This window comes from Anomaloglossus baeobatrachus, chromosome 5 (assembly GCF_048569485.1).
Source record: "Anomaloglossus baeobatrachus isolate aAnoBae1 chromosome 5, aAnoBae1.hap1, whole genome shotgun sequence".
NCBI lineage: Eukaryota > Metazoa > Chordata > Amphibia > Anura > Aromobatidae > Anomaloglossus > Anomaloglossus baeobatrachus.
In genome coordinates, this window is record NC_134357.1 from 437,949,776 (window position 1) to 437,972,040 (window position 22,265).

The window sequence follows — 22,265 nt, forward strand, 5'->3', positions numbered from 1 at the left end:
GCAGAGGGGCGGCTCCACACACGGGGACGGGTGAGTGCACTGATTCACTGCACCCCGCGCTGGTAATGACGCGCGGGGGGCAGTGAATACAGCCGCACATGATCACTCCAGGCTGTAATTGCCAGGGGTGATCATGCGGCCGGCTCTTTGCTATGCGCGCGTCCCCGCTCGTCCTCCCGCCCACCTGTCAGCGCCGGCTTCAGCGCTGAGAGATGGCCGGGAGGATGGGCGTGCATATGTAATGAGCGGGCCCACGTGGTCACGGCAGGCGCTGCTGCTGCCTGCTCGTGTCCCCGATGACCCGCTCCACCACAGCACCCTCGTTCCCGGCCGCAGCCCTATAGTCAGACCATAAGACGCACCCCCAACTTTCCCCCAACATTTGGGGGGAAAAAAGTGCGTCTTATGGTCCGAAAAATACGGTACATACACATACACATACACACACACACACACACACACACACACACACATCAGAGTTGTCCTAGTAGTGGGAAAACCCCTTTAAAGCTTTACAGGATAAGTGATAAATGTATAATTGGTGGGGGTGCAACCACCAATAATGAAAATTGAGGTCCAATGACTCTCTTGTCCATAGACCGATAGTCGACATGCCGAAGTGTTTTTTTCTTCACTCCTTTGTGTGGGTGTGGTAGTTTGCATGCGTGTCCTCCGCTGCCATAGACTGTGAATGGAGAAGCGATCAGCTGCTTTACAGTAACCTTAGGAACCCCTGTTGTTGTGATTGGAGGATCCATCAGTCTGACCCCACTGATCATACATTGCTCACCTTTAGGCAGGTGATAAATGTCATTGGTGGGATAACCCCTTTAATAACAAGCAAATCAGGGCCAGAAATAAAAATAACAGAAAACAGCAGACAATGACACGAAGGCAGAGAGACTCTTGCCATAAGAGCTTGCAATCTAAAATGGCCGAGGGTATAGTCATTCGCAAATATTATTTGTCATTGGATTTAAAGTACATTTCTACCTTCCTACTTAAAGGCCTGAATAGTTTGTCAATACTATTTTTGTACCAATAGTTTTATGTTATGACATTTCCATCCAGAGCTGTGTTCAAAATTCTGCTAGTTGCCTCAGAAAATGACAACAGCTTAGCTCCTCTCCCTGTCAGACTTGTGATCTACCAGCTGACGGACTTTCTTCCGGCTCCCAAGGAGTCCAGCCAAGATTACAGTTTAGCTGTAGGCGAGATTGGAGAAGGAAACCTCATGACACCCGGGATCCGTGTGTGATAAGGGTTTATTAAGTTGCTCAACGTTTAATGTCAATTATGAATGTGTATTCCCATCTTGTAAAATATAATATATTTCTAAGACGCCTGGGACCCGACTGACCCTCAAAATGAGGGGCCACAGAGAGTGAACATTAAGTAGTCGTACATCTTAGCAGTCACGGAATTCCCCTTCAGATGTGGATGGCGGTAATCTGGACCATCACTTCGTGGTGCAGGTGGCCTGATATGCCGGGTGCTGCCCGCTGGCTAGACACCTTCTAGCCGACATACTTTGCCACATCTAATTTAGTACCACTTACTAGCCAGCCTAGCCGTTTCCCTTTTTTTTTTTTTTTTTTTTTTTTTTTTTTAACCAATCCGTTTTTATTGAAATTTTTCAAAAGAAGAATATATAACATACATACAGAAAAAAGAGAAGAGAGGATTTGCCACTACAGTCTCCTTAGGTGGGCAACTGCCCTTGGTACATATATAGCCCTCATAATACACTTACTGACCAATATATACTTTTATTTAGGATTTGCTAGTTTATCTGCTCTATCTCTTGGTCTCCCAGAACCCTTGTGGCAGTTACCTTTTTTTTTTTTTTTTTTTTTTTTTTTTTTTTTAAGAACATGTAGAGAAATCCTAAACTACATACTGTAAGTTAAAAAGTGTATTTTGTGCATCTTTCACTTAGTAACCCCTGTTCTGGATTAATAGCTTTGTTTATGACTATGTATCAATATCTGAATAACAGTGACTATATGATAAGCTCTTATAAACTCGTTCACCAGCCTCGACCAATACAGCCATGGAAGTTATGGGGGGGTAATTCCAGGATGATCAGCCAAGTTGTATCTGCTGAGATAGCCTTTATTGTCCCGTAACGTCCGACTACAGTACCTAGCAGAAAAACATCTTATCTCCCGACCTCTGCTACTGATATCGCTGCTATCTGTGTAATTTCTGAAGTGCTAATAAAAAAAAATGTACAGATGTTCTTATGTGAGGTACAGTACATCCTGTATTATACTCCAGAGCTGCACTCACTATTCTGCTGGTGGAGTAATTATGTACTTAATTACATTAATTATCCTGTACTGTTCTGGCGTTATATCCTGTATTATACTCCAGAGCTGCACTCGCTATTCTGCTGGTGGACTCATTGGATACATGCATAAATTACTTATCCTGTACTGATTCTGATTTACATCCTTTATTATACTGCAGAGCTGTACTCGTCATTCTGCTAGTGGTGAACTGTGCATATACATTATTTATTCTGTATTATACTTCATAGCTGTACTCGCTATTCTGCTGATGGAGAGCTAAGTATATACAGTGCAAAAGTTTGGGCATCCCTGGTCACAATTACTGTTATTGTGAACAGTTAAGCAAGTTGAAGATGAAATGCTCTCTTAAAGGCATAAAGTTAGAGATGACACATTTCCTTTGTATTTTAGGCAACAAAAAATATTTTCAGATTTTACATTTTAGAATTAAAGGAAAATGTGCTGATGCAAAAGTTTGGGCACCCTTCATGGTTAGTACCTTATAGCACCCCCTTTAGGAAGTATCACAGCTTGTAAACTCTTTTTGTAGCATCCAAGAGTCTTTCGTCACATCTTCCTTGGTAAAGTCTTCCAGTTCTGTGAGATTCCTGGGTCGTCTTGCATGCACTGCTCTTTTGAGATCGAGCCACAGATTTTCAATGATGTTCAGATCAAGAGACTATGAGGGCCATTATAAAACCTTATATTTTTTTGAGGTAGTCTATTGTGGCTTTTGAAGTGTGTTTAGGATCATTATCCATTTATAGAAGCCGTCCTTTCAATTTCAGCTTTTTACAGATGGTGTTATGTTGTCATCAAGAATTAATTGAAACTTCATTGAATTCATTTTTGCTTCTATCCATGAAATGATCCCCGTGCCATTGGCTGCAACACAACCCAAAAGCAGGATTAATCCACCCTCATGCTTAATGGTTGGCAAGATGTTATTTTCCTGAAATTCTGTGCCCTTTTTTCTCCACACATACCTCTGATAATTGTGGCCGTAGAGTTCTATTTTAACCTCATTGGTCCACAGGATTTGTTTCCAATATGCATCAGCCTTGTTTCGAATGTTCTTTTGCATACTTCTAATATTGAATTTTATGGTGAGGGCTCAGGAGGGGTTTTCTTCTGATGACGCTTTCACGAAGGCCATATTTGTACAGGTGTCTCTGAGAAGTAGAACAATGTACCGCAACTCCAGAGTCTGCTAAATCTTCCTGAAGGTCTTTTCCAGTCAAGCAAGGGTTCTGATTTGCCTCTCCAGCAATCCTACCAGCAGCTCTCACAGAAACGTTACTGTAAAAAAGCTGAAGTTGAAAAGAGCATGGCTTCTACAAATGGATAATGATAGTAAACACACGTCAAAATTCTCAATAGATTACCCCAAAAGCCACAAGCTGAAGGTTTTACAATGGCCCTCATAGTCCCCTGATCTAAACATAATTGAAAATCTGTGACTAGTCCTCAAAAAAGCAGCGCATGCAAAACGAGCCAGGAATCTCACGGAACTGGAAGCCTTTTCCAAGGAAGAATAGATGAAAATCCCTTAAACATTTGAAAGACTCATGGCTGGCTAGAAAACAGACTTTACACAAAAAACGGAGATCGAATTAGACGTTCCAGTGTTTTTCATATGAACACCACTTGTGTGCGCATCGCTGTGCTCGGTGCTCAGCCCAGTGTGAACCGCGTGCAGTGTTTGAACGGCTCACATTGGGGGGTAACAACAGCGTGATTGGATGTAGTGTGCACCAAAAAATAATAAATAAATAGAAACATGTCGCCCACCTACCCTGGAAGTGATCTGTTTATGGCTGGCTGCATGTGGGCAGAGACCCAAACTGCCCAATGAGTGATTTCCATTGGGGTTCAGGTCACGTTTGGGTCCCAAACTGATCTTAATTTAAAAGTTCGGCTAACCCCATCGAACCGAACTTCCACGGGTCCGCTCAACTCTAGCTGTGATACTTGCCACAGGGAATGCTACTAGGTATTAACCATACAGGGTGCCCAAACATTTGCATCTTCCCATCAGAGCTGTACTCTCAATTCTGCTGATGGAGGGCTATGCATATACATTACTTATTCTGCACTATACTCCAGAGATGCATTCGCTGTTTTGTTTATGGAAACCTATTTATATACATTAATCTGCATTATACTCCAGAGCTGTACTCACTATTCTGCTGATGAACTATGCATATACATTACTTATTCTGTATTATACTCCAGAACTGTACTTGCAATTCTGCTGATGGAGAACTATGCATATACATTACTTACTCTATATTGTACTCCAGAGCTGTATTCACTATTCTGTTGATTAACTGTGCATATACATTAGTCACTCTGTATTATACTTAAGAGCTGTAATCACTATTCTGACGATGAACTATGTATGTACATTTCTTATACTGGATTATACTCGAGAGCTGTACTCGTACTTCTGCTGGTAAAGAGCTAAGTATATACATGACTTATTCTGTATTGTACGTATTAGGCTATGTGCGCACGTCGCGTAAAAACATGCAGTTACGCTGCGCTTTGTAGCGCAGCGTAACTGCATGCGTCCTGCGTCGCCTGCACAGTCTATGGAGACTGTGCAGGGGCCGTGCGCACGTGGCGTTTAAAAGCGCAGCGCTTCGGCTACTGCCGAAGCGCTGCGCAAAAAGAAGTGACATGTCACTTCTTTCCTGCGCTTTGCCGGCAGCTCCTGCTCTGTCTATGGCAGGAGCTGCAGGCAGAGCGCATGGAATCGGCGCTCACTACGGACATTTCTGCAGCGATCTAAAGCGCACATGTGCTCTTCAGATCGCTGCAGAAATTTCTGCAGGGCTTGTACGCAACGTGCGCACATAGCCTTATACTCCAGAGCTGTACTTACTATTCTGCAATTACTATTTTATCTCGTTGCGTTCCTGCTAGTTAATTTTCTGCATAAAGTAGGATCTGTGGCTATAGGAGGATCAGATGCCTTTATCAGTCTGAATTAGTACAATGTGTATTTGAAATAAGCTTTTTTAGATGCATCTCATAAGGGACTGTGTCCAGTGGGAACCTGCAGAACAGTGAGTGCTGCTCTGGAGTGTATTCTACAGGATGTTACTATGGATTAGTACAGCATGATCAATATCATGTATTATTGATGTGTAAGTGATCTATAAGGGGATATATAGTGGTGGCCCAGCAGTTATAGGTCCGTATATAGTATATACCGCACACAGGGTATGTAGATTCTGATTGAGAGTCCACTTTACTCCCTAATATGTGTATATACCTCTGCAGGCTGCGGTGTGACTGCCGCCTCTGTACTGTGCCGCTGTATGTGTTGGCACTGTGTTAATAATGGAGAATAATTACATAGAATAAGGAAATGGAAATGACGGCTGCTGTGCTAATGCTTAATGCCCAGACAACATCATGAGAAGGGGGCACTTACTTTAATAAGTACATATAACAGCAGCTATTTATTACCTTTTTTAATAGGAGTACGGGGGCATCGTGCTTAAACAAAAGGTGTCGGGCAGCACGGGGTACAGGCTTTATATAAGCCTTTTTAGCAGTGTCTGGTAATTGCAGGAGAGTGCATTAACATTCCTGGCTCCACCAGTAGTAAACACTGCCTGATCAGACGCTGGCTAATGTGTGACCACCAATATGGCAGATATGGCCACCTCCCAGTTCTTTACCCTGCATCCCTCCATTTGACATTTAGGAGTTTGGGAAAACTAAGTGACGTTGTAGAATAAGATGATCTGTCTTTTTTTTTTTTCCTGATATTATCCTTTTATATTTTTATTTCTAACTTGTTTTAAGATCTTTGCTTGCTTGGAATGAATGGAAACATGTTTAAGTCTCAGAAGCGATATGTTCTCACCGCTGAGGATTACAGATTCTGTATGAGCTAAAGCATGATTACTCCAGACTGGTATAATGTATCAGCGCATAAAAAAAAATGTTAACGAGTTATCTCTTGATTATTAAAGGGAGCCAAACATCAGCATTTTCCTATATAAGGTGCAGCCAGTGCAGTACTGGCACTATCAGGCACTTTGTGTACATACCATTAGTGGGCAGCTCGGGTGTGTAGGCTGTGAAATCCAACTTTATAAAGTTTGAAAATTCATGCACTTTTTGATTGACGTGTATCCCCCCCGCCTGTTCCTCCCTCTCACTGGCCGTATGTACATTTCTACTCTTCTGTTACACGGTGTCGGAGTTAGCGCCTGCACATATCGCTCATCTCCGGCGCGTGTTTCTGAAGCCCACAGTATTATTGTCCATGAGAGGGCGGCGCATGCGCCCTCGCTTCTTCAGATCTGTTGTGACTGCGGGAGCGCGCGCGGTGTCACAACAGGACTGGAGAACAGCTGATCTTATTGATTAGCTGCAGCAGACGATATCGTAGGAGACGTCTGCTGCAGCTAATCGGTAAGATCAGCTGTTCTCCAGTCCTGTTGTGACCGCGCGCACTCCTGCGGTCACAACAGATCTGAAAAAGCGAGGGCGCATGCGCCGCCCTCTCATGCACAATAATACTGTGGGCTTCAGAAACACGCGCCGGTGATGAGTGCTATGCGCAGGCGCTAACTCCGACACCGTGTAACAGAAGAGTAGAAATGTACATACGGCCAGTGAGAGACAGGAACAAGCGGCGGGGATACACGTGCATAACCCGCCCCGACATTAGCAGAGAGGTGCACACGTCAATCAAAAACATGATGAATTTTCAAACTTTCTAAAGTTGGATTTCACTGCCTAAACACCCGAGCTGCCCCCTGATGGTATATACACAATGTGCCTGATAGTGCCAGTACTGCACTGGCTGCAGCTTATACATGAAAATCCGGAGGTTTGGTTCCCTTTTAAGAGCCAAAAATATTGTAACCTTAGTATAGTATTAGGCCTGCATGGGTTTGTCAGCCTCCGAGAGTGAAAAAGACGCTGACAGCAAGCAGAGATCTTGAATTTGAAGATTAATTGAAACTCTTTCTTTTCTCAAAATAAAGCTAAGGAAGTGATGGGAATTTGAAAGGAGCTGTCAGAAGAGGATGACTCCGGATTTTTAGCTTTTGATGGGGTGAAACACTCCGCAGCACAGTCCCCCTGACTGAATCCCCGGCTCACGCTGTCTCAAACACAAAGCTCTTAATCTGCGCTCTGCGGCCATACCTGCTGGACTTTGCTCCCCTATCAAATCTATAATCGAGTCATCCCCGGTATCCAGACTTGGCAGGATTTAGGCTCTGAGCCAGTTACATCAGATCTGGTCTCCGGCTCCTGGATGTCATTTAACTGCTGCCTTACCAGCACCTGCCTGACGCTGGGGAGAGCGGCTGTCTGCCAGTCCATCACATTTACCTGTCTGTATTGTCATTTTTAGTCGTGGTTTTTATACCTTTTATTATATATAATATTAATCCACTAATCTAGCTACTGCTGGTCAAGTAAAATAATGTTATCAGCCCTTTAGGGCTTCCTATTAATGGTCTGGTAGCCCCCCTTGAACACCCAGGCCTCTTTCACCTGCCATCGAGTGTCATGGTCCTATCCTACCTTGTGAGTGAAGGTCTTGGGAGCTTCTATAGACTCAGAAGAAACCTACAACCCCCACGGTTGAGACATCTATGGCACATCCTATCATTATGCCATGCATGTAGCATACATTGTACGCTGCATTTATAATATATAGCCTTGTCTGATGTATTCCCTCTTTGTGTTTCTCAGGACCACCCTGCCGGCCCCTATGTTCTCGAGAAATAATTTCAGCGTGTGGAGCATATTGAAGAAGTGCATAGGACTGGTAAGTCGGAAGAATATCTGCATGATGGGGGCTGCTATGTGGAGGGATATCCATTAGGAATTTTAGTTAAAGCCCCACTCTAGCATTTTGTCAGGTTTTCTTTTTTCAGCGCTGGAGTTGTGCTTTAAATGGAAGTCCCCTGCCCCCTATCTTATACTCACCTGCCGCTGCCTTCATGTTTTTCCAGCGTTGCTCTGATCCCCACCGATTTGTGATCTGTCAGCAGCTCCAATGTTGCTTGGAGCGCGCCAAAGGTCACAACTCAATACAAGTCTACGAGAGCCTCCTTCTGGCTCTCATAGACTTAGTATTGGGAGCTTGTGATGTAACTTTTGGCTTCCAGACAGTTAGATGTTCCAGTCACAAGAGGACGCCACTGGATCGGAGGGGCGCGGAACAAGCATGAATACAGCAGATGATGAATATAATACCAGAGGCGGGGGATTTAAAGCACCACTCCACCATCATTGAACTCCGTATTGCTGACCTGCACTATGCTATGATCCCATGACCCCAGCAAGTGACTGCATTGACTAGTAGCCCCATTATTGTCTGACAATTTAAAGTGCTTTCTGCAACTGCTGACATATCATTATTACATGCCACCTCCTGCTGATTGGTGAGGCTGTAACTGCCTCCGTTTCGCCTACGACCCTCAATATGGAAGTTGAATAGGGCCTTTTGTCTAAGTGACCGCTGCATCTTACAGTGCATGTGGTGGGGGCGCCACTGAGCCACTAACAGACAGTCATCACGTGCAATATAATGGGCTGCAATTATCCAGATGTTCGCTCATGCTCAGGTGCTGGGTTATGTAATCCCCTGCAGAACAAGGCGAAAATGAGTGTACTATAACCAACAGATCGCTGCCACCCGCAGGCAAAGTGTTGTCACCCATGCTTCCTAAGCACAGGGTTAGGATGAGACCCAATGGTGCTCTCAGACCAGAGTCACACACCCCATATTCACGACTACATGTGCACTGATGTCCAGGCACACCATCATATCTCACGCAATGCAGCATCCCTTCCCTCTCCCAACCTAAACAGGGCAAAGGCTCAGGAATAAGCTGGAAGACCCTCCTCTCTGCCTCGGAACGGGAAAGCAGTAATGAAGGACATAATGGTTGTCACTCGGCTTTCACAATACATTCAGTGGGTGAAATAAGTATTTTCTAAGTAAATCTATTTCTAAAGGTCCTATGGTCATGAAATTATCCCCAGATGTTGGTAACAACCCATCCACTCCACACAGGCAAAGAAGTCAAGTCAATGGAAGCATGTCCTTAAAGGGAACCTGTCACCAGATTTGGTGACTATAAGCTGCAGCCCCTCCTCTTTCAGCCATCTTTGTCCTCCTTGTTCTGAAGCCGGGATGCATGACGCATCCTACATCATGCACATGCGCCGGCATTGAGGTCCTGCACAGGTGCACTACAATACTTTGATCTGCCCTGAACAGCACAGATCAGTGTGCCTGCGCAGGACCTCAGTGCCTGTGCATGATGTAGGACGTGTCAGGGCAGATCAAAGTATTGTAGTGCGCCTGCGCAGGACTTCAATGCCGGCGCATGTGCATGATGTAGGACGTGTCATGCACCCCGGCTTCAGAACAAGGAGGACAAAGATGGCTGAAAGAGGAGGCTTCCAACTCGGAGAACGGAGCCACCCATTTGACCAGTCTCTACTGAACTGACCATTTAGGTAAGTATTATAAAGTGATTTTACGTTCTACACAGCGGCCTGGGCTCTTATATACAGCCTGTTAGAATGTTATATATAAGAGCCCAGTGGTGGTGGTCGCGGCGCTTATAGGCCCCAAATCTGGTGACAAGTTCCCTTTTAACATTGTTTAGAAAGGTTTGACAGTTCCAGACCACAAAGGATGGTAACATCCAGTGTCCAGTACTTTACCAGGAGGAATAACTGAGGGTGGACACAATGCAGACTTGTAAGGAAAGATATTGCAGAATTATTATGCCATGAGGATTACATGGATTAACTAAATCAGACAAGGTGTGAAGTGTAATACCGGGCACAGCCTGTACACAATATTGGCGCTGTTTCTATAGGGATTTTTTTTGTCATTCTAGTTTAATATAAAGGCCTGAAAATGTAACGGATAATGATTTCGATCTATTGACTTTTCACTTTTTCCTATTCTTTCCGGGGAAAGGCCCTTTAACTGTCTCACGGTACCTGTCATTATACAAAGAGGTTTGACCTGTAGTAATTGCAGATTTTCCTCCATAAATGATATTATTTTCCTCCTTACGGCAGATAAGGATTTTAATATCCCAGGAGCTGCTCTTCCCAGTCGTCTTTTCTTATCTTTTTCTCTCTCTGCCTCCAGGAACTGTCGAAAATCACCATGCCAATCGTCTTTAACGAGCCCCTGAGCTTCCTGCAGAGAATCACAGAATACATGGAGCACACATACCTGCTGAACAAAGCCTGCTCCTACACAGATCCGCTGCTCAGAATGCAGGTCAGTATCCGGCACGCGCCCCGCAACGCTTCCTGCATAAATCAAGTGTCTGTCATAAGCAAGCTGGAAAAGGTTTGGTGCTCGGCCTGCGTGCAGACATTTCAGTCTCACCGCAGGGTTGCTGGCGTAACAGCCAGCGCCGATCTTTAAAAACTTTGCTGTCAGACGTAATCTGCAAACAACAGGAATCGATCTGTCGCTCGCAGGCCTGGAAGCTGTAATAAGAGCGCAGAGATGCATGTGTGCTCCTTACTAGAAAGGCTGATTTAATGGGGGGGGGGGGGGGGGGCTGGTACAATTAGGATTTTTCTTGCGTAAATCTTTCTTCACACATGTGAAACATTACGTCTGTACAGCAGCATTGTGGTCATTAATGGTTCCATTGTAGCAGATCTTCGCTGCCATCCAATAACAGGAGGTGTAAGATGTTATATTAATGGGCCCCTCTTCCAGGATCCCATTGTTACAAAGCCACAGCTCTAAGCAAGAGACCAAATAAGAGTACTAATACAATAGTGGCTGCGTATGGAGAACAGTGCCGAAAAGTGAAAGAAAACTGCAGATATGATTTGGTACTTACTACTGGGCTCTCCAAGACCTAAAGGGATCCTGTAGCGACCATCTTACTCCTAAAACTAGTGGTATGGCTAGTAGTGTAGTCTAAAGGCCGCTTTACACACTGCGATCTTGCTAGCATGTGTACCCGCCCCCATCATTTGTGCGTCACGGGCAAATCGCTGCCCGTGGCGCACAAAATCGCGTGGACCCGTCACACTACTTACCTGCCTAGCAACGTCGCTGTGACCGGCTAACCGCCTCCTTTCTAAGAGGGCGGTTCGTTCGGCGTCACAGCAACATCACTAAGCGGCCACCCAACAGAAGCGTAGGGGCAGAGATGAGCGGGACGAACATCCCGCTCACCTCCTTTCTTCCTCCTTGCCGGCGGCTGCAGGTAAGGTGAGGTTCCTCGTTCCTGCGGTGTCACACGTAGCGATGTGTGCTGCCGCAGGAACGACGAACGACATCGTACCTACAGCAGCAACGATAATTGGGAATAGGGGAGCATGTCAACGATTAGCGATTTTGCACGTTTTTGCAACGATTTTCGATCACACGTAGGTGTCACACGCAACGACATCGCTAACGCAGCCGGATGTGCGTCACAAATTCCGTGACCCCCAACGACATTGCTTTTAGCGATGTTGCAGCGTGTAAAGCGGCCTTTAGTTAAAGAATAAAAAGGGTACCAAGGTGCCAGGGCTGAGAAATCAAGCTTTCAAGCCCCATTCAAATTTAAGTTGGGAGTGCATTGGGGGCGTGTTGAGGTACATGGATTATACAGACATCCCCCCGATACACTGCTAAGCTAATTTGTATGTGTCAAGTGCTCCTTTGGACTTTAACATGCAAAAGATGTTGATGTACTTAAAGGGGTGGTTCACAGCCCAGTGACTCAGAATCTGGGGCCGGCCACAGTGATGTCAGGTCAACAGATAGTTGACGTGTCATCACCGGACATCAGAGGTCACGGAGCCTGGGAGTCACGTGAAGGGTGTGAGCGGACCGCTATAGCTCTGCACACAGACACTATTGGCAACACAAGGTATTTGAGAAAAACCTTGTTTCTCAACTTAATATCAATATGGCTAGTAACTAGTGAACCACCCCTTTAAAGGGAATCGGTCACCAGGTTTTTGCTATCCCATCTGAGAGCAGCATAATGTAGAGTGAGAAACCCTGATTTCAGCGATGTGTCACTTACTGAATCACTGTTTTCTCTGCTGCAGATCTAGCAGTTATACAGAGCTCATGAATATGCTGGACTACCTGCAGCACACCAAGTAGTCCTCTAATGATAATCGACTGCTCATTAATCAGTGATTTTGACAACTACACTAACCAGCCCAGTAAGTTACACACCACTGGAATTGGAGTCTCTGCCTCTACGTTATGCTGCTCTCAGATTAGGTGGCAAAAACCTAATGACACTCCCTTTAAAAGCTTCCTTTATGGTACATAGGTTATGCAACTACAGTACAGATGCAGGTTATTAACAATCATAAAAATCTATGCGAAAACACAGAGAACTACCTTTATATTGGTACTGAAATATATAGAGCCCCATACGAAAGATGTATGGAGATGTGCCACAACGGTAGTAATAAATCACCTTTGTGGCATATTGATTGTGTCCCCCGCCCCACATAGACACCGGTGCATGTTTCGCTGTCCCTTCCTCATGGGACGGATCAGGCCCTATCCGGGTGGGGCGGGGTTAAGGTTATCGCACTGGTATTCTGACAAGTTACAAAGATTGCTCTACTGTTAATAACCTGAACTGTCACGTGTTCTGGGGGGTTACTGTCCTATCCCTTGTTTATTTCTGAAACCTTTTGTTTCCGGTTTCTCCCCCTCCCCCCCCCCACCTCCACTGGCTGCTTAGTTAGCGGATCGCACTGATTAATCTGGTCCATACTGCTGAAATGGATAGCTCATTGATGACAATTTATATTTTTTTCCTGTTATCCTATTTTTTTATCTGTTAAAAAATACTGTTCCACTGGGGCCATTTTATACTTCTACTTCCAGTGGGCTTTTCAGCAGTCTCATTGTCAGACAGGATTACAATGACAAGTGTTAAGCTGGTGTCACACTAAACGACAGCGACAACGACGTCGCTGTTACGTCACCATTTTCGGTGACGTAACAGCGACCTTGTAAGTCGCTGTTATGATCGCTGCTTAGCTGTCAAACACAGCAGAAGCAGCGATCATAAGGTCGCTGTGCTACATGTGCAGAGAGCAGGGAGCCGCGCTTAGCGCTGGCTCCTTGCTCTCCTGCAGCACACATCGGGTTAATTAACCCGATGTGTGCTGCAGCTACATGTCACAGTTCAGAGAGCAGGGAGCCGCGCTTAGCGCTGGCTCCTTGCTCTCCTGCAGCACACATCGGGTTAATTAACCCGATGTGTGCTGCAGCTACATGTCACAGTTCAGAGAGCAGGGAGCCGCGCTTAGCGCTGGCTCCTTGCTCTCCTGCAGCACACATCGGGTTAATTAACCCGATGTGTGCTGCAGCTACATGTCACAGTTCAGAGAGCAGGGAGCCGCGCTTAGCGCTGGCTCCTTGCTCTCCTGCAGCACACATCGGGTTAATTAACCCGATGTGTGCTGCAGCTACATGTCACAGTGCAGAGAGCAGGGAGCCGCGCGCACTGCTTAGCGCTGGCTCCTTGCTCTCCTTGCTACAGTATACATCGGGTTAATTACCCGATGCATACTGCAGCCACATGTCACAGTGCAGGAGCCGGCACTGGCAGCAAGAGCGGAGGCTGGTAACCAGCGTAAACATCGGGTAACCAGGGAAAGGTCTTCCCTTGGTTACCCGATGTTTACGCTGGTTACAGCTTACCGCAGCTGCCAGTGCCGGCTCCTGATCGCTTCATTTCGTCGCTCTCTCGCTGTCACACACAGCGATGTGTGTGTCACAGCGGGAGAGTGACGACCAAAAAATGAAGCTGGACATTCAGCAACGACCGGCGACCTCACAGCAGGGGCCAGGTCGTTGCTGGATGTCACACACAGCGACAGCGACGGGACGTCGCTGCAACGTCACAGAAAATGGTGACGTAGCAGCGACGTCGTTGTCGTCGTCGTTATGTGTGACACCAGCTTTACCTCTACAGCTGATAACACTAAATTGAACAATAGGTGGTTTTTCCAGCTGCACCTGCTCTTCCTCCACAAGTAACTTTTGCACACGCTAATTAGTCACTAAAAAATAGCGTAATTGTGACAAAGTTTCCACATGAATGTCCTGAAACAGGAAGTACGAGTCCACAATAGCCCCATTGTGAAAGTTGCTAGATTTCTATTTCTTTCTATCGTGATTTGCATTTTAAAAAAATAAACACAAAATTACCCAAAAATTTAAAAAAAAAAAAAAAAAGTTTTCTCATAAAAACCCCAATGAAATGGTAGGTAATTTTCTAATGACGCATTGAATTGGACATAAATGTTCCCTAATCCTAATTGAAGTCTAAGGCTATGTGCGCACTTACCGGATTTTGCCGCGGATTTTCCGCGGATTTGCTGCATGTTTCGCTGCAGAAAATGTTCATAACATCTCTGCAGTGAATCACCAGCAAATCCTATGGAGAAAAAAAATCCTGTGCGCACTGGGCAGAATTTGACAGCTGCATGTTTTGCTACGGAAATCCCGCAGCAAAAACAAGTGCATGTCACTTCTTTTCCGCAGGTAGCTGCGGGTTTTCCCTAATCTAATGTAAAAATCACGCAGGGAACAGCTTGCGGAAAAACCACACCAAATCCGCACCAATTCCGCACCAAATCCGCAACAAAACGCGACAATCCGCATGCGGATTTTGGTGCGGAATTTGGTGCGGATTTTTTCCGCAGGTGATAACATCTTTGTGAGCCTGCGGAATTTACGCAAGGAAATTTCATTTCCCAGTGCGCACAGCCTTAAACTTGAACTAAGTCTTGAACTTCATACTTGCCAACTATGGAAACCTGAGATATTTCGTCATCAGACTGTACTCGTACCCCTGCATCCAAATGCACATTCCGGGGCGATTGAGTAAGCGTGAAAGGGCCGAGACAGGGCTTGAAAGGGGCATAGATAGAAGGAAATAATTTGGCATTGAGCGGCGTTCTCCCAGCAGACTGACTCTGCACCTGTCGGACTCTGCTACCCTGAGTGTATTCTACAAGGTGGGTTCAGGTTGTCTTGTATGCTTGACTTCATAACACGTTCATCACCCAGCAAAGATGTTCACAATAAATCATGGAAAGTTCTATTTGCTGTACGAGGGGGGCTGCCTTTCGTGCTGTACGAGGGGGGCTGCCTTTCGTGCTGTACGAGGGGGCTGCCTTTCGTGCTGTGCGAGGGGGGGGCAGCCTTTCCGTGCTGTGCGAGGGGGGGGCTGCCTTTCCGTGCTGTGCGAGGGGGGGGTGCTGCCTTTCCGTGCTGTGCGAGGGGGGAGGGGATGCTGCCTTTCCGTGCTGTGCGAGGGGTGCTGCCTTTCCGTGCTGTGCGAGGGGGGCTGCCTTTCCGTGCTGTGCGAGGGGGGCTGCCTTTCCGTGCTGTGCGAGGGGGGGCTGCCTTTCCGTGCTGTGCGAGGGGGGGGGGCTGCCTTTCCGTGCTGTGCGAGGGGGGGCTGCCTTTCCGTGCTGTGCGAGGGGGGGGGCTGCCTTTCCGTGCTGTGCGAGGGGGGGGCTGCCTTTCCGTGCTGTGCGAGGGGGGGCTGCCTTTCCGTGCTGTGCGAGGGGGGGGCTGCCTTTCCGTGCTGTGCGAGGGGGGGGCTGCCTTTCCGTGCTGTGCGAGGGGGGGGCTGCCTTTCCGTGCTGTGCGAGGGGGGGCTGCCTTTCCGTGCTGTGCGAGGGGGGGGCTGCCTTTCCGTGCTGTGCGAGGGGGGGCTGCCTTTCCGTGCTGTGCGAGGGGGGGGCTGCCTTTCCGTGCTGTGCGAGGGGGGGGCTGCCTTTCCGTGCTGTGCGAGGGGGGGGCTGCCTTTCCGTGCTGTGCGAGGGGGGGGGCTGCCTTTCCGTGCTGTGCGAGGGGGGCTGCTTTTCCGTGCTGTACGAGGCGGGGGCTGCCTTTCCATGCTGTACGAGGGGGGGGGGGGGCGCGCCTTGCCTTGCTCAATAGGTTGACTACAGGTTTCGCCCATTGCAGGAGGAAAAAAAAACAGATGACCTTATGTAGATTTATATTGCATTGTGTGTAAGAGGGAGGTGGATTGCAGACGCGGCAGTTACGGCGTGCACATGTAGGCTAATGTAAGGGACCGATTATATGTAACATCTGTACATAGTCCTCCTAATCTGTAATATCTATGTCATTGGGATTCCGGTCCTGTATAAATGAGCACACGACGACACATCCAGTTATTACAACAGAGGAAGCCGCTCTGGAATAAACGATTTCTAACATGTCCATTGGCCCAGTGCCTGGGATGTTCTACTGGAATGTGGCGCTTGTGGGGAAACCGCACTACATGACAGACCAGAAATCACTTTCACCTGCACACAAGAAATCGCTGTCCCTCATTAACAGCTTTTATTGATATAAATCTTTAATAATTATTTGTCAAAAGTGCTGCAGCCTTCTAATATACTTTACTTATAAATGCCTCTGTGTATTTAACAAGTCTGCTTCTCACAGTGGATCCGTCACACTTGTTCCCAGTCTATACAACATGTGAGATGAGCTCGACATCTGCACAAATCTCTCCTGTTTGCTACAGTGTGTCAGTGCAGGTAAAATGTATCCGCCACGAATCCACACTTTATGTGGCGGCGGATTATGTAGATCCTATACTTGGTTACCAAACTTTCACCTTTTGAGAAGTATTATGTCCTCACTACCGGTAGTTACCAGATTCTGAATACAGACAAGGATGTAAACTTTCACCAATGTTTTTGAAGGTTCATGTTGCGCTTCATCTTTCAGTGAAAAATCATTTATATCCCTAGGCCTGGATTTAGTTACTGAGGGGGCACGCTACCATGAGGGGATACAAATAGTAGGTGAATGCTGCCATGAGGTGTTACCACAGAATACCCATAGTCGCTGGATGCTGCCATGAGGGGTTACCACAGTATACACATAGTAGGTGAATGCTGCCATGAGGGGTTACCACAGAATACCCATAGTCGCTGGATGCTGCCATGAGGGGTTACCACAGTATACACATAGTAGGTGAATGCTGCCATGAGGTGTTACCACAGGATACCCATAGTCGGTGGATGCTGCCATGAGGGGTTACCACAGTATATACATAGTAGGTGCACGCTGCCATGAGGTGTTACCACAGCATACCTATAGTCAGTGGACGCTGCCATGAGGGGTTGACAGGATACACATAGTAGGTGCACACCGCCATGAGGGGTTACCACATGATACATGTATTAAGTGCACTCTGCCATGAGGGGTTACAACAGGATATACAGAACTCCTCATGGGAGTGTGCACCTATCACAGGATACACATAGTCGAATTGCAATTGTCTGTTGAACAGGGCAGGGCATGATGGGGGTTGTAGTTTTGAGACCAGAGTGTGCCAGGTTCCTGCGGGTGATATGTGCGTCTGACTGAGGCCGCAGCCCTGTAAATATATTTCTCAGAAAGTTTACCGGACGTTGCGGAGCGGCTTTTCTGACAGATAGTAAGAAGTGAGGCAAGATGTCTTGGTTACAAGTAGCTTTTCTGCTGCCCACTCTGCAGACAGGGGTAATGTCACAACAATGTCATAAACCTGACAAATCATCGGGCATAAATCTACAATCCTAGCATGGGTATTGATAGTTCAGGCATTGGCTTCTCTAGTTCAGTTCTATGACCTAAACAGAATAGCGAGAATAAAGCCAATTTCCCGCAGCTGAGGGTTTATTACAATTGTATCAAGTCTAGGTAATGTGCTGTTGGCTAAATCTGTCAACAGCACAGGTCACAGTCTCCTGTTTGTTACACATCACCTGCACTGACACATTGTAGCAGTCTGGAAGCAGGAGGTTGTCTGGACTGGAGACAATTGTAGCAAGTCATCAGCTGTATAATGTACGAACTCAGATTTTCCATTCGGAGGGATGTGGGACTGAGGTTCTCTATTTTAGTAGTTGTTGGAGGGGATTATCCTTTCCTAACATCACCATCTTGTGAAGTCTTTACCAACTTTACCTCTGCAGCGCTGTGATTAAAGGGGTTGTCTTATAAAGGCAAGCCCAGTCTATACGGAAGCCATAGACGAGCCCCTTCCCCTAGGAAACTCCTTTATCCACTCTTAAAGGGATTAAAAAATTGTGTGCCACAAAAAAGTCAGAAAACAACTCTGGGGTGGTCTGTAAACCACCAAAAGGTATCCGAGCACTACACGGTTCTCCATGACCCCCAACCGTTGTAATCCATGGATACGACCATCTGGTGTCTTTTAGTTGAGCTCCCCTGTAATTCTCGTTTCTTATTTTATGCAGACAGTGGCCGCCTTTGCAGTGTCCGCTGTGGCATCTCAGTGGGAGAGAACAGGGAAACCATTCAACCCTCTTCTTGGAGAAACATATGAATTAATAAGGTGAGTGTGAGGCATTGAGTAAGCTCAGCAGAAGACCCCAACCCTGTTTGACCACCTCCTTATCTTTTCTAGGGAAGACTTGGGGTTCCGATTCATCTCCGAACAAGTCAGCCACCACCCGCCCATTAGTGCCTTTCATGCCGAGGGACTGAACAAAGACTTCGTCTTCCAGGGCTCCATCTATCCCAAGCTGAAGTTCTGGGGGAAGAGTGTAGAAGCTGAACCCCGAGGGACCATCACCTTAGAACTGCTCAAGTGAGTATGAGGAGAGGGTCTTGTGAGTTTTGAGTGGTCACAGGCAACACAGAGACTCATACATCATCTCTGCTGTGTGAGGACCCCCAATCAAACCGCTCCCCATACCTCCGCTTTCTGGGCACCTTTTTATATGGAAATTCAGTGCAAAAAAAGCATGACGACCCTATTGTCTTAGAAACAGTATAACTTGCAGTAGTTTTGTGGTTCATTTACACGTTCTTTAGTGTTTTTGCAGTTTTTAGACGTTCTTTTTGTTTCTAACTGCTTAGGGGGTCCGGCCCCCAGGAGTGCAGCTTTTCTTCCTTCTAATCTGTCAGTGAACGTCTTCCTATTAGATCAATCATGTTCTCTTAGATATATTGGAAATCAATGCTATTATTTACAGCAGGCGCTGAGTTCTCTTACAAGCCTCCAGCATTTACTATAACTGCTCACAATGATTTGTTAAATCAATATGGTGGTGTTATTGTGTTCTTTTCTCTCTATTTTCTGTTATTTATCTATCTTTATATACAAATTCCATGTTTCTTTAACAGTTAGTTTACCATGGAGATGTATTAGAAGGATGGTCCAGATTAAACAAACCGGATTAACTTTTAGTTTGCAGTGTGTGTCCACTGATCACCAGAATAGGGGGCCCTATGGTGTTTGCTGACCTCTACCTCAAGACCATGGCTAGGAGTTGAATTGAGTCCTGGTCATGTGCAACATGCTGCTCATTTCACAGTCCATTGCTATGACGAGAGCCTCCCATACGCATTAGATGGCAGCTGATTGATCATCCGACAGCCATCTTAGCGTCTCTCCCATAAACTGGAACGCTAAATCTGCCGAGTACTCCTGTGTTCTCCATGAGAAAGCCACTGACATCTCTGGTGGGGGCTTACCTCAGGAAGAATTAAAGAAATTGGACATGCCGGATACTTAACTCCCCTGACAATCAGAAGCCTGGTCCCCCATATACATTACGTATCGTCATTAGTTTAATGTGAATGAAGGCTTAGATAGAGAATTCAGAGACCACAGTGCTCCTCTTAGGTAAGGATCAGTTGAGTTTCATAAGTTGAGTCCCCAATAATTATTAAAGGGTTTTCATGACATGAGAGTGTGCGCTATGCATACTGTCAGGATTTCCCTCTATTGCCAACTTGAATGGTTGCCATGTGATTGCAGGTATATGATTTGCATAATTGCAGTCTTGTGTTGACTTTTAACTTTTCCTGCTTCTTTCAGTGTTTTATTCAGAGAAGCGGAAGAACAAATTTCATACATGAGCTGGCAATATAGGGGAATCCTGACAATGTGCACATTGTCAAATTGGTCTCTGTAGTCACATTACCTGACTGCAGAAACGTATGTTAAACTTGGAAAGCCCCTGTACGCAATGTCAAATCCTCACAATAAGCCATTACATACTAAGATGACAATATTGTTATTGCAGTTATTTATTAAGGGGAATCTGTCCACAGGTTTTGTCCACCCTATCTGAGAGCAGCATCATTTAAGGGCAGAGATCCTAATTCCAGTGATGTGTCACTTACTGGGCTTTTTAGTGTAGTTGTGATAAAATCACTGATTAATTGTCAGGGAGCCTAGTCCTGACCTGGCCCAACCTAGTAAATATGCCTGTTTGGCTGATATTAGGAATGAAGGGCCTGGACTAGGGTCACTACAGCAGGATGTTGCTCCTAGCAACCAGGAAAACAACTGCTGTAGGAAGGAGGGAAATAGGAGTGCAGCAAAGCCCAGACAGATGTTGGTGGTAGGGGACTCTATAATTAGGCGGACAGACAGGGTCATCTGTCGCCGAGACCGTGAATGCCGAACAGTGTGTTGTCTGCCGGGTGCTCGGGTTCGGCATATTGTGGATCGGATAGACAGATTGCTGGGTGGGGCTGGGGAAAACCCAGCGGTCATGGTGCACATTGGTACTAATGACAAAGTTAGAGGCAGGTGGAAGGTCCTTAAAAATGATTACAGGGAACTAGGAGAGAAGCTGAAGTCCAGGGCCTCCAAGGTGGTGTTTTCAGAAATACTACCGGTGCCACGAGCGTCACTAGAAAGACAGCGGGAGCTTAGGGAGATAAATATGTGGCTTAGAAATTGGTGCAGGAAGGAAGGGTTCGGGTTCATGGAGAACTGGGCTGACTTCTCAGTCGGCTACAGGCTCTACGGTAGGGACGGGCTGCACCTCAATGGGGAAGGTGCAGCTGTGCTGGGGGAGAAAATGGTCAGACGGATGGAGGAGCTTTTAAACTAGGATCGGGGGGGAGGGAGGGTAGTGGAGCAAATAAGGGGATAGATAGAGCAGATAGAGACAGGGAGACGGTAGGGGTCAATGAAGGATTAGGGGGGGATGGGACATACAAGGAACGTAGGGAGGCTAGGAGTAATAAAGGTGTTAATAGAATTAAATGTCTACTGGCAAATGCAAGAAGTCTTGCAAACAAAATGAATGAATTGGAGACTCTTATGTCAACCATGGATTATGATGTGGTGGGCATTACGGAAACCTGGCTGGATGAAAGCCATGACTGGGTGACAAACATACAGGGTTATAGTACATTTAGGAAGGACAGGAAAGGCCAAAAAGGTGGTGGGGTGTGTATATTTATCAAATCTAACCTAAAACCTGTGTTGTATGATGACATTGAGGGGAACAGCAACAATGTAGAGTCAGTATGGGTAAATGTACATGGGGAGGGGAATAATGGAAAAATGCTAATTGGAGTTTGCTATAAGCCTCCTAACATACCGGAACAAATAGAGGGTGAAATGCTGGAACAAATTGAAAAGGCAGCTAATAATAATAATTGGGTTCTTATTATGGGGGATTTCAACTATCCAGACATACAGTGGGACATAGAATCTTCTGGTTCTGCTAAAAGCTGTAAGTTCTTATCTACCATTCAAGACCATTTCCTCTCTCAGATGGTAGGTGAACCGACCAGGGGAGATAATTTGCTAGATCTGGTCCTGTCAAATAGACCGGATACAATTTCAGATCTACAGGTCCGGGAGCACTTGGGCACCAGCGATCATAATATGGTAAGCTTCGACATAATATTCAATAGAACATTTCAAAGGGGGAATGCTAAAACCTGGAATTTTAGGAAAGCTGATTTCAACAAATTAAGGGAAGATCTTAAATGTGTAGATTGGGACAGAGTCATGGTAACTGGGGATACCGAACATAAATGGGGTAAGTTTAAGGATATACTACTAGAGTCCTGTAAAAAACGTATACCCTCTGGTAATAAAATGTCCAGGAATAAAAAGAAACCCCTATGGATAAATAAGACTGTACAAAGTATAATAAAACAAAAACAAA

At 46.1% G+C, this 22,265-nt stretch overlaps 1 protein-coding gene across 2 annotated transcripts in view; it reads left to right on the forward strand.

The window, feature by feature from the left end:
* The window catches only part of OSBPL2 (oxysterol binding protein like 2), a 113,934-nt gene that overhangs the window by 80,467 nt on the left and 11,202 nt on the right, over positions 1 to 22,265 (forward strand). For both annotated transcript variants that reach the window (XM_075350401.1, XM_075350402.1), the window contains exons 4-7: positions 8,025 to 8,100; positions 10,453 to 10,587; positions 18,579 to 18,676; positions 18,749 to 18,931. In XM_075350401.1, the coding sequence (XP_075206516.1) occupies positions 8,025 to 8,100; positions 10,453 to 10,587; positions 18,579 to 18,676; positions 18,749 to 18,931 (492 nt within the window). The remainder of the gene's footprint in view (positions 1 to 8,024; positions 8,101 to 10,452; positions 10,588 to 18,578; positions 18,677 to 18,748; positions 18,932 to 22,265) is intronic.